At 44.7% G+C, this 13,368-nt stretch overlaps 1 protein-coding gene across 1 annotated transcript; it reads right to left on the bottom strand.

Annotated features, from left to right (window-relative positions):
* Positions 1–1,689: 1,689 nt before the first annotated feature.
* On the bottom strand, positions 1,690–12,811 carry LOC109431120 (IWS1-like protein). The gene is made up of 7 exons (XM_019707300.3): positions 12,649–12,811; positions 11,503–12,548; positions 10,979–11,442; positions 10,564–10,924; positions 10,207–10,499; positions 2,276–2,390; positions 1,690–2,202 (listed from the first exon to the last, which is right to left on the bottom strand). The coding sequence occupies exons 1-7, from the start codon at positions 12,662–12,664 to the stop codon at positions 2,080–2,082; spliced, it is 2,418 nt and encodes an 805-aa protein (XP_019562845.3). The 5' UTR covers positions 12,665–12,811; the 3' UTR covers positions 1,690–2,079.
* Between the last annotated feature and the right edge of the window lie 557 nt (positions 12,812–13,368).

Below are 13,368 nucleotides of genomic sequence, written 5' to 3'. Positions count from 1 at the left end.
TCTCGGCCGTTTTGTTCTCTTCGTCTTAGGGGGTTTTTTGAAACCTATTGAGCTCAGAGTTGGTCTCAAATCCTTCCCAACTAAGCTGAACTATATGGCCAAGTTTCAGGCAATTTGGCTGACAAAAACCCCCCATGACGAAGAGAACAAACCTGCCGATAATACCCATTGTCACCCTATAATCTCGGGAGAAATCCTGGTAGAAATTCTCAATGTCTGAAGGTAACTCAGGAAAAAAATCTATGTAAATCCCGGGAGAATTCCCTAAAGGAATCTCAAGGTAAAATAATGGAGGAGTTCTTGGGAATGCCGGAAGTAATTCTAGAAGGAATACCGGGAGAAACCTTGGAAGGATTTTGGAAGGAATCTGAGTAGATATGCCTGTACGAATGAAGCAAGATTTTGTCTCAGAAAATGCACAGAACAAGAACGTGTTGTCATACAAGGGCAAGCTCGATATTCCCAATACAAACAGAAGCAAAAACAATGGATTCACCTCTTTCAAGAGAAATAAACATCACCTGGTAGATGTGAAGAATTGTCATTAGTTAAAATTCACAAATAAAAAGAGATTCAAAAAAAGCTCACCTGGTAGGAGCGGAGTTCAAGGAATGGGATCAGCTGTTCCATTCTCAAGAAACACGTAATTTCTACCAGAAGTTCCACGCATCCCACAGGGGCTTCGTGCAGCAAACCTCTTGACGCGCAAACTTGAGGTGATTGAAAGGTGGAAATAGCAAAACGATTAGCACCTAAATGGCGTGAAGAACGTAAGCACGGGTTACCAAGCCCACGGAAACGACTACATCAACAGAGCTTGGAAGTGATCCAAGATCCAACTCTCTTGCTGACCGATGCCATTCACCAATTCAACAAAACAACTGGTATCGTCGCTGAACTTATCAAGATGGGTCCAGAAATCAGTCAGGAAAGTGGACAGCTCCGAAAATGTGGAAGGAAGGACTAACGTGCCTATCACAAGTAAGACAACAAATTGGGATGTGAGAACTTCAATGCGATCGCCGTTTTGAACACCGCCTACAAAGTGCTATCCCATACCATCTTTCGTCGTCTGTTACCTAAGAAGTTCGCAGGAAGTTATCAAGCCGTCTTCGTCGATGCGACGAACCATATCTTCACCGTACGGCAAATCCACCAGAATTTTCGTGTAAACCCATGTGTGTACCAGATCCCAAAGCATCACCTGTTGATCGACTTCAAAGCGGCGGACAGAGCTATGGAAAATCGTAGCGTTTCCCTGGATGCTGACCAGGCTAATCAAAGCAACGATGTGTGCAAAACAGCGATGTTGCAAATATGGATAGATCACCAACAATGTTAAAAGCTCAAAACGTTCCAAGGGTTGATACATAGGTAAGTCATATTGCAGGAATTTACTATTTCCAAGTGTCACACACAACATGTCGGTTGTGTACTCAATAGACATTATCGTTGATTTATAATTCACGCTGCACGGCAGACTCCATGCCTATTACTTGCGAACAACACAAAAATAGCTTTCCTATTTTGACCATGATACCTACTGGCGTTTATAACCAATGAATAGTAATTTAAAATTCATAATTATCGATTTCCCCCCACTAGTTGCCCAGTAGTAGTGGATGGATGGATTTCGGATCAATAACTACCCGGCCTCGGTATTTTCCTGTCAAGATACATACAATTAGATGTAGTCCAATTATCTTTATTTGCATTATCCTGGCTGCACGAGTTCGTCTAATGGGTTGGGAAACAACATAAAATCAAGTCTTTATCAAGTATCTATGCTAGGTATGTGGGAACTCAAATCAGCGAAATGAACAACCAAGAGAAGAGGAAATTAAGGCTATCAGTAATAACTAAAATGTTGCCAATTCCACGTGGTGTGGTTCTGAATCCTTGTCGCATTTTAATGTGCTCTCGGTATTTCTCCGGGTATCATTCCGGGTTACATACATACAATTATGCGTACTGACAGAAGAAAAGTTTTATAAATTAAGTTATACGTACCTGACTTGGCGGTCTGTTCCATAATGATCATTACATAAATTACCTACTGCACGTGAAAAATCAGAAAACCTAGAGCGCCATTTTCCGACCCTCGATCGATATCTCCACAGCTCGTCGACTTTGCTTGAGCCGCTTGGCGTCGATGAACTTCTTCAGATGCTGCTCGTAGCGGTTCATTTTTTTCTTGGTGATCTGCACGAGGAGAGAGATAAAAAAACCCAACCATGAACTATGAGATTTCTTTCGATTTAATTAAAAAGCTTACCCGACTCATGTCGACATCGCTAGTCGATGTCGGTCGTACAAAGTATTCCTTGTCGGATGGCATGGGTACACGGGCCCGTTGCACCCAGCCTTTGTCTCCGGGCCGGAGGGCACCCCTGGAAATGTTTAAAAAGATGAGTTACTTGCAGTTCACACTTTGGGCTGCTAGAATAGTGATCGATAGATTTCGCTATTATCATATTTGGTTAGCCTTTCACTGACAACGTCCAAGTTCCCATGATACCTAAGCCTAAAAAATCGTAAAGGTTTCTACAACTTTCTTAGGTGTCCAACTAATCTTCATTTCCCATTCCTCAGCAGTTGCAAGGACGTGGCTAGGAAAGCTCTCGACCGCTGGAAGATTGCGTCAATCTTGTCTAAGAGTCAGAGATTGGACCCAAATTTACAGGGGTCAGGACTGCACAACTTACGAATGTATGCGACTTGCTTAAGGACAAATGTCTTGAAATTTCGCTTCAACAGCGCATCAGAACTTCAAACGCACAAATCTCAAGAAGCAAGCTTCACACAACAGTGCATTTTATTATTCTGTTCTTGCTCACTTGTAAGAAGCTTAAAATAAGAAGATCAGGTTCGCTGGCTTTGTTTACAAAGAGATTTGTGGCCTCGAAATCGTGAGTAGGTGCCAAAGTCGGCCATTGTGGCGGCCATTTTACGATTCTAACAGGTCTGTCCTTAATGCCAATGCCAACTAAATAAATTCACTTGTAATTTCAGTTGTGATGATTCAGAAACTATCTAACTGTACTGCAGATTCCAAGAATCACCACTTTCAGGATGTTGTTCAGGTCCTTCTTCAATTCTAACTCCTCTGGGAACCTCAGGAGAGATTTAGGGACAACTCCAGTTGCTGAGAGGACTACGGGGTTACCCACTTCATACTTTTGTCGACCGCAATGCCCGGCCGGTTGACACAAATGAGGATGTCCGTAATGCTCTCACGAACCCAATACTGCTTTATGCTACTATGTTTCAGAACCGGGTTCGGCTGGAACTTATAGTAGAGAAAAAATCTGTCGAGCACGTTGTGCTTTAAAGCAAGCCTTTGTTGCATAATTCTGGCAACTTTGTTGTGACGATCGAGGTAAGCTGATCCAGCTAACACTGAACAGCCTACTACTGAGTTGGCCTGCATAGCTATCACGAACCTTTCTGTTTCCGAGAAGAGGTCACCCCGCATCAGCCACCTTATCGATGTACTTGAGCTCCAGTTGATGGGGGTGCGTGTCATGCAACTTCTTCAGCTTCCACGTTACGATCATCTCGTCGACGGTCTTGATAGGTATCACAGTTCAGCTGATAAACCTCTTGCGCCAAATGCAGGGCACTGTAACACCGTGCTAAGATTTGCATACATTGCGGTACATTTCGGGACGGCTCTGAATTTCTACGAAATATGCCCGCAGTTGCTGGATCTGGGAAACATATAGCGCCTGGATATCGTAGTCGTCTCTTCCTCCAACTGTATTCCTGTCCGTGGCAAGGTGACTTTTTCGAGGGACGACATTGGATGATGCATGCTTGGTGAACGCTACTTGCACTGCTCGTTCTAACGCCTCGAGGTCAGGTCTTTATTCACTTTACCACTCCAGGTCAACAGGGGCCCAGCAAACGTGTTGATCGCTTTCATCTGGTTGTTGACTGACATGAAGCTTCTCAGAACACAGTTCACACGATGCAAAAATTTGTCCAGCAGTTCGTTCTTGATCGCTGTGAGGCGAATTATGTACGCTTCACCTTCAACCATATTCGGAATCTCCTACTGTTCGTGGACGCGGAAACAGCTGGCATTCACTACTTAACCTCGGCGAAGATGGATTGACCGGCACCGGCAGTTGTCAATTTGAGACTCCATGCGGATGTCATTGCTGAACACCGTCATAAGCTGCAACAGTTGATGCAGCATCTGGACAGAATTCGCATACAACTTCGGGTCGTCCATAAATAAGGTGTGGATTGTTCTTGTATTCCTTCCTCCAATTTTCACATGGTAGCCATAGTTGCATTGAATGAATGCTCTTTTGAGGGGGTTCATCGCAAGGCAGAACCATAGCGGACTGAAGGTATCGCCTTGAAATATCCCGTTCCTGATGCTAAGAGCTTTGGACCGCAACACACCTTTTTTGTCGGTAATTTGTAGGGACGTGCTCCGCATCCTCATCACGTCCTGCATCAGCCTGATGACGTTCCCATCTACCTTGTACAACTGCAGTACTTTAAGAAGGCACGAGTGCGGTACTAATGCCGTTTTTCTTTCGGTCGGGTTGGGGTTGAAACTGTGATCTGATCCAGTTCCAACCTAGGTTGGAACAGGATAATAATTAAAAACGGCAAAATCGTACGCCTTCTTGTAGTGTATGTACACCATGCTCAGGTTCCTCTGTTTTTCGGTGGCTTGACCCACACTGACTGCATCTATGATGATCGTTGCAGCCTTGCGTGTTCTTACGACACCCTTTTTGTTCCTCAGTCATCACGTTGTTGGCATCGCAGTGGGATTGTATCCTCCCCGCTATTACCGACGACAGCGCTTTGTTCAGACTCGAAAGACATGTTATTGATCTGCTGGATCAGCTGTGTTTTGGTACTTCGGCAGGAGATAAGTGATACCCCTGGCAATGCACTCTTGTAGTTGCGTGGGGTCTTCTAGCACCATGTTGAAGCATTCCGTCATCCGCCCATGAATCGTAGTGAGTTTTCAGGTCAATTTTTGGTGTACCAGATAGCCTCACGTTTATCCTGAGTGGTTACTACGACTCTGGTTATGTCTCCAACTCCATTGCCCTGTCGCTACTTCTTCTGCCAACCACATGCCATCGTCACTGTGCTGGACAGGGTTCTCCCAAAGATTGGTCTGGAACCGTGTGACGTTTCCAACATTTGGAAGGCCTTCTCCAAAATCAAACTTGTCGTGTCGGATGCAGTTGTAGCATTCTCTTTCGTTAATGTTGAACATTCGATTTTGTTCCTTTCGCTTCGAACATTTTCCATAACGCTGCAATCGTTTCGCAAGAGCACTCAACATGACACTTTACCGCTGTACATGGATGTCGAGGGAGCTTAGTGACGTTGACTTCTGTGAGATCTCGGAGTTTTGCGGGCTATCCGGATTGACTTGGTATATGCTGTCGTCTGGAACGATCCGTCTTCAGGGAGAACTTCAGTAGCACTCCCCTTCTGTGATCGGTTTTATGCGCGTCGTAGCACCCCTCACAATGCTTGTTTGATAAGCCCCTCCTTGGAACGTAAACAGACGGTGTAGTACTGCATTTCAATTTAAATTGACGTCGAAATCGCAGTCGATCGCCAAGTTTTTCAGCCAGGCAGCCCACTTCACCACAGATTCGCTGTCGCGTAGACGTGCTTCGAAAAATCTTGAACGCTCTTAAAATAGCACCACCGTTGTGGTAGAGCGCTGACGCATCACTTTGCAAAGTTGGGAAAAGTTTTTGGATTCGGGCTTGTCCGGGAAACACAGATTCTTGATGATCTGGTAGATCTCCAGGGAAACGGAGGCCAGCAGGAAGACAGCTCTCCACTAGTCGTCCTCCTCGTCGTTGAGGTCGTAGGCCACGAAGAAGCCTTCCTGGCGTTCGTGATATAGGTTTCGGTAACCGGATATGTTGAATCTACGAGTCTTCGGGTCAACAGCGATGGCTTACGTGCCGAAGGTGAAGCGTGCGAAGTGGAAGCCCCAATCAGAGCCGTGTATCTTGATAGGCTACTTGGAGTACTTCAAGCCCTACCAGAAAGGTCTGTCCTTTACGGCCTGAAGCAGGCCAGCAGAGTATGCACCAGAAGCTAAAGCGGCTGGGGCGGAATCGCTCTTAGATGGAAAGGGACAAGATCATCGTCGAGGTAATCTACGTCAACTTTGTTTTTGTTCTTCAACGGTCCAGGGTTGATCAACGATGTTGAGCTGCAGTTGTGCGTCGAATTCCGGACTGGATACATGGTATCTTCCAGAACCTAGAATCGATCTCCACCGCCGGATGATTACATGAAATTCTCAGTACAACCAAGACATTGTCGTATACGAATTGACCCGAAAGCGAATTTTCGTTTACCGTGCCATGCCCTAATACCGTGTATTTGGCAAAAAACTCAAATATTTTACTAAGTGTATTATTTTTTTAACTGAGTAACTAGTTCAATCATTAGCATATCAAACCTTCTCAAGTTAGGCGTGATAAATTTGGCACATATTTACAAAAACAAGCAATTAAAAATATTTACACAATGTGAGTGCAAAGTAACAATACACGGTATTAGGACATGGTTCCTTTAGTGTTCCAAATACCGTGTTTCGGCTAAAACTTGCAAACTGAAAATATTATTGATACTTTTTACTTTATGAATCAATTGCACAAACCTCTAGGCAACGTTTGACGCATAGGTTCTTCTAAGTATGAACTTAGTATGATTGATATGGTGATGATTCAAAGGACCACCAATGTATGCGGGTCACATACACGGTATTAGGAACAATGCTATGTTTTACAATTTTGATTTTAACAATGGATTAAACATTTGGAATTTCATTAATCATATTTATTATACATAATACACACAATAAGCAATAATATAGCGTTTGAAAAATCAAGAAACATAGATTATTAATTTTTACAGGGCTCTTTGAAGTGAAGAGTATCCTTAAGGTCACGGTATTAGGGCATGGCACGGTATATGAGATACCTTGCTCTAGTGGAGTATCGTTATGGCCGCTGATTGTGAGGTTGATACGGACAATTTTTCCGTGAAAATGGACGTTGGTGGATCCTTCAAGTCTCAACATAAAGACATCTGCCGTAGATAGAAGGACCTACTGATACCTATGCTATACCAATCTGTGCGCACATTGTGAACGTGAATCATCTTCTTCCTGGTATCTGTCGCATGGGCGTAACCAGAGAGGGGCAGGGGCATGCCCCCCCCCCCTTGGCCACCAGATTTTTTTTAATTCGAGCCAAATCAAATATTATCAAAAAATCAGGAATATCTCCAAGGATTCTCAAAAGAATGTCAACAGAATTTTTTTTAGGTATTTCTGCAAGTATTCTTTCAGAGATTTCTTCACATATTTCTTCAAGAATTGCACTAGAGTTTGCTCCAATAATTCTATCTGGTATAATTTGAAGTATTTCAGCAGCAATATCTTCCAGAAACCCTTACCAGAGATGAGCTAAAAATTAATCAAAAAATTCCTTGAAACATTATGCAAAACATTGTTATGGGAGTCCATTCAAAGATTGCAACAATAATTCGTCCAAAAAATGTTGCAGACCTGGATTTTTTTTCCTACAAAAATTCTTCCAGGAATTGGTTAAGAAAGCTTTCCTGGGATATCGTAAGGAATTCCTCTTGGGACTGCTTCCGGGATTCAGGAACTCCTGTAGGGACTCCTCCAGGAACTGCTACAGGGATTCCTGAAAGAGTTCCTCCGTGAATTTTTCTTAGAATATCTTCAGGATTTCTCTGAAGAGTCCATCTGCAATTTCTTCATGAATTCTTTCTCGTATTTCTCCAGAAATTTCTCAAGGGGTTCTTCCACGAATTTCTTCAGAGATTCCTTCAGGAATTATTCCTCTGGGAATTGCTGTAGGATTCCCCTAAAAAATCATCCATGAATTCTTTCAGAAATGCCTCTAGAGATTCCTTCAGGAATTCTTCTAGATATTTCTCCAGGAGTATTCCTAGAGACTCCTTCGTTAATCCCTACACTCATTCCTCTGGGATATACTCCAGGGATTCCTCCAAGAATTTCTGCAGGGCTTAACTCGGGAATTGCTTCTATGATTCTTTCTGGAACAACTTATTTTAAAAATTCCTCCAAAGATTCTCCCAGGAACTCTTCTTATGATTTCTTCCCTCCAAGAATTCCTATAATTTTTTTTTCAGAAATTTCTCCAAGAAATCCTCCAAGGTTTCCTCAATGCATTTCTTCATGAATTCTTCCAGGCTTTCCTCCAGAAATTGCTTCCGGGATTGTTTCTAAAATTCCACCAAGAGTTCCTACAGAAATTTATCCAGGAATTCTTTAAGGGATTTCTTCAAGGATTTTTTCCAGAGACTCGTACAAGAATTCGTCTGAAGATTTCTCCAAATTCAAATATTTCAGAGAATCAACCAAGAATTCCATCAGGAATTCTCCTAGGCATTCTCCCGAGAAATTTTCCAGGCATTCTTCCAAGGATTCCTTCTTGGATTCTTGCAGAGATTTCTCTAGGATTTTGTTCAGCGATTCCTCCAGCAATTCCACCAGATATTCCTCCAGGAATTGCTTCAGGAATTCGTTTTGGGATTTCTCCAGAAATTCATGCAGGCGTTCCCCCAGGAATAAATCAAAGAATCCCCTAATAACTTATGTCAGCAGTTCATCCAGGAAATCCTTCAGAAATTATTCCATGATTCCAAGAATTCCTCCAAGAACTCATCTTTCTCTAGGGATTGATTGCAGCAAGGATTCCGCTAAAATTAATCCAGGAACTTCTTTAGGGATTTTTCCATGGATTTTTCCACGAATTACTCCAATGATTCCCCAGCAATTGCTACATATACTCCTTCGAGGATTTCTCCAGGAATTCCTCCAGAAATTTCTCTAGAAATTCTTCCAAAAATTTCTCAGGGGATTTTTTTCAGAAATTTCTCCCAGGGTTCCTCTAGAGATTCCCCCAGAAATTTATTCAGTAATTGTTGTAAAAATTTCTTCAGGAATTCCTTCAAGGATTCCTCCAGTAACTCCCAAGGGAAATCCTCCAGGCATTCTTCCAAGATTTCATTCATGAATTTCTCGAGGAACTCTTCCGGGAAATTCTCGAGGAATCACCCCAAGAATTTCTTCAGGAATTCCTCCAGGATTTTTTCTAGGAATTCCTCCAGAATTTTCTTCAAAAAATTTTCTGGGGATTTTTTCAGAAATTCTTCTAGGGAATTCTCCATAAATAACCTCAGGATTTTTTCTGGGATTCCTCCAGGCATTTCTTCTGAGATTCCTTCATGAGTTGCTTCAGGTATTCCACCAGGGATTTCTTCACGAATTTTCTCAGGGATTATCCCAGGGATTCCTCCAGGAAATTATCCGCAGATTCCTCCAGGAAATCCTCTAGGGATTTCTTCAGATAATATTTCAGGAAATTCTCCAGGAATACCTTAAGGATTTTTTTTAGGAAATTCCCCTGAAGATTCCTCTAGAAATTCATCCAGTAATTCTTTCAAAAATTCCTCTAGAGATTCCTCCAGCAATTCCCACAAGAATATCTCTAGGATTTTATCAAGGCATTTCTCCAGAAACTCTTCCAGGAATTACCCCAGGATTTTTTCCAGAAATTCCTTCGAATATTTCTCCAGGAATTGGTCCTGGACATCCTTCAGGAATTATGTCAGCAATTCCTCTAGGTATTTGTCCAGGAATTTCTCCTGAGATTTCATCGGGAGTAGCTTCAAGAATTCCTCCAGGAAATCCTTCGAAGATTTCTCCAGGAAATCCTCCAGAAGTTTTTCCAAGGATTCTTCCAGGAAATATTCTAGGAATACCTTCAGAAATTCTTCAGGAATACCTTCAGAAATTCCTCCACAACTTTCTTCAAGGATTTCCCCAGGGATTCTTTCAGGAATTCCTTCGAGGATTTCTCAAGGGATTTTTTTCAGAAATAGAAAAATAATAGAAATAGCAATCTCCCAGAATTCTCTAAAAATTCATCCAGTAATTCTTTCAAGACTACATCTAAAGATTCCTCAAGCAATTCCCACAGGATCAAAGCAAAGTTGGAACAGGCATAATCTTGCTCCAAATTCAGGCAAACAACGTGCAGAAAGAGTGCGGGATCATGGGAAATTCATTTGGGACTTGATCCAAAATGAAGAACTTTTCTTAAATTCCCATTAAAACCATTCAATGCTTTTAGTACTCACTTGTCCGCCTCCGTGAACGGCAGCCCCTTCTTGGAGGTGGACCCACTCTGGCCGGCCTGCTCCGGTGCCGCTTTGCGTTTCTTGGGCATTTGCTTCATTTCGCGCTCCCGACGTTCTTCCTTGGTCATCGCTTTGAAGTCCGTGCTCAGATTGAAGATGGGCCGAGCCCATTCGGAAATCAACCGCCCTGCCCGCTCGCGGTTCCATTTGGTTTCGCGGGGGTGCTTGTAGAGATACATCACAGCCTTGCCGATGCCCGATTGCTTCAGGTAGGACTTCTCGATGCAGGGGAACTGGAAAATGGAAGATTACAAGTGTTTAGCACCTGTGATGGTAAGAGAGAGAAGAATAACTTACATCCGACAGGAGCTTCAGAATAGATTCCCGAATCTGCAAACAGGGAAGGGATTTGTTCGGCAGTGGGGCCAACCAATCGGTCAGCACGTTGAGTACGTTGTGCTCCAGGAACGCCAACTGGAGGTCCTTTTTGATGAGCTGCGACATTGCGTGTTTGAGGATTGCGATTTTCTTGACGGCCGGTTTATTCTCCTTGTTCAGCTGCCGGTCTTCTTCGGCAGCGTGGCGCATTTGCTGCAGTAGCTGCGCGATTAGATCGTCATTGTCGTTGATCAGGTCGATGTCGTTCCGCTTGCGACGTTTGCCTTTTTCCTCCTTTTTGCGCGCCAACATCAACTCGAAGTCGTTAACGAAGTCGCCACTAGAAACGGAAAAGTTAGCAAAAGTCTACTTGAAACAGAGAAGTAAATCTTACCCGCCACCTCCATCCTCACGAATTCCTTCATCTTCAGAATCGCCCGCGTCGACAATTGTACTGGTCTGCGGTTCTTCCTGACCTTCCTCGGGCTTAGCTTCCTCTTCGACTGGCTCCTCCTCCAGGTCTTCCCCTTCGTGATCCGAGTCGGTAATCTTGGCTCGCTTTTTGGGCGTCTTCTCGATGCCTCCGTCTTCATCTTCCGAGTCGCTGAGCACGCCGCGTTTCTTCTTGACGACTGGCGATCCTGAACGGCTTCGGGATTTTGACCGGGATCGCGATCGACTGCGGGATTTTCCCGAGCTGCGGCTTCTGCTGCGTCTGGTCGAACTGGCCCGACTTCCCGAGCGGCTGCGGCTCCTCGAACGAGACCTGGACCGGGAACCGGATTTCGAGCGCGATCGGGACCGAGATCGTGACCTAGATCGGGAACCGGACTTTCGACTGCCGCTGCGACTGCGACGCTACAAAGATGTTTATGTTTAAAAAATGAGAGATTTCTTTAGATAAATACTCAATCTTACCGAGCTGCGACTTCTGGACCGGCTGCGACTGCGGCTACCGGATTTCGATCTGGATCGGGATCGCGCCGATCCGCTCCGGCTACGACTGCGGCTGCCCGAGCGGCTTCGACTTCGCGAACGTGACTTGGATCTGGAACCGGATCTTGACCGCGATCGTGATCTTGAACGGGATCCGGATTTTGATCGGGAGCGTGATCTGGACTTGGATCTCGAACGGGACTTCGATCTTGATCCGGATCGCGAGCGCGATCGTGACTTCGATCGCGAACCTGATTTAGCACGCTCTTTGGATTTTGATCCGGAACGTGATCGTGATCTCGACTTCGACCGAGAACCAGACTTAGCACGCGCCTTGGATCCTGATCTGGATCTGGATCGTGACTTGGATCTCGATCCAGACTTGGCACGGGTCTTAGATCTTGATCCTGATCGGGACCGCGATGGAGACTTCGATCTGGAACCTGATTTAGCTCGTGCCGGGGACTTCGATCTGGATTTGGAACGACTTCCGGACTTCGAACGGGAGCGGCTTTTCGATCGCGATCCGGATTTGGACCGTGATCTGGATCTCGATCCAGACTTCGATTTTGCCGCCTCCTTCTCACCACTCCTCGAACGCGATCGCTTCGATCGATTGGATCCTACGCTGCGACTGCGGCTCTTCCGTTCGGCCACCGGCGATCGACTCCTGGACCGGTCGCCATTTTTAACCGGACTTTGCTCCTCAGGCGTTTTTGATCGCCGACCGGAATCGACACTTTCATTCACTTCCCCGTTTGCACTGCCACTACGGGATCTAGACTTGCGAGACCCGGCGGGACTTGGACTCCGGGACGCCGCCGCCGCTTCCTTGCTCTTGGAACGCGACCTCGAACGGGATTTACCTGATCTCTCACCACTCGGGCTGCGACTGCCTCCGCTACGACTCCTCGCTTGTGATACGGATCGTGAACGCGACCGAGAGCGGGATTTCCGCGGCGACCCGACGCCACTGCCACTGGGGCTCACCTCCCGGGAAGGCGACTTTTTCTCTTCGATGGAAACGTCTGCAAAGAAGGAAGCAACCACAAGCCACAAAAGACGTCGCAAATCACAAGGTCAATTTCCAACATCCAAACAACGCCGCAAAATCACGCCAAAACTTACCATTTTCAGACTCCATCGCTGGCGACGACGGTCAGCTACCGATTGGGGCCCGGATTATGCGGATTCTAACGGTTATTTCACAGGATTTTTTCGCGTCGAAGGAAGCGGAATTTTCTTTTCTGGTTCGTCGCAGGAAAAAAAGATGATGAATGCGGCTGTCTGTCGTCGTTTTGACGGAGTCACCTCGCGTTTTTCTGCGCCGATCAGACGTTTGACGTCAAATTCAAACGTCTGAAGGCGTTACCTAATGGATTGTTGAGTAACATGTGTAACGGGAATGGAGACGATTTCTCGAGTACACTCAAAAAAATTTACACGTCTGAGTAATGTGTTTTACATATAGATTTGCGCAAATTGTAAAACCAGTGAATGTCACGTGTAAAACTTATAGAATCACCAATGAGCCTCTGCAGGAATTTGCCCTGTCCTGCTCACTCCCACAGAAAGTTCGAAAACAGCGCGCACAGTAAAAGTCAAATTTGACTTTTACTGTGCGCGCTGTTTTCAAACTTTCTGTGGTAGTAGAGCAGTAGGCCAGATTCGTGCAGAGGCTCATATTATTTTTGCCCCGACCTATAAACAATCCACTCAATTTTAATGTGGATCCCACATGGAATTTGAATTTTTTACGTATGCATTCAGATTGAAGTGCCAATAAATATCCCTTTTCAATCTAGTTGAATTCAACTTTAAAATTCATAAATGTCACATTCTTTTTAA

Source organism: Aedes albopictus, chromosome 1 (assembly GCF_035046485.1).
Source record: "Aedes albopictus strain Foshan chromosome 1, AalbF5, whole genome shotgun sequence".
Classification (NCBI taxonomy): domain Eukaryota; kingdom Metazoa; phylum Arthropoda; class Insecta; order Diptera; family Culicidae; genus Aedes; species Aedes albopictus.
The sequence above is the reverse complement of the archived record's forward strand: the minus strand, read 5'-3'. Positions and strand labels throughout refer to the sequence as shown.

Coding starts and splice junctions, on each gene's coding strand:
- LOC109431120 (XM_019707300.3), bottom strand. Junction 11,443..11,502: donor GGTCCAGAAGTCGCAGCTCG/GTAAGATTGAGT, acceptor ACATCTTTGTAG/CGTCGCAGTCGCAGCGGCAG. Junction 10,925..10,978: donor CGTGAGGATGGAGGTGGCGG/GTAAGATTTACT, acceptor TTCCGTTTCTAG/TGGCGACTTCGTTAACGACT.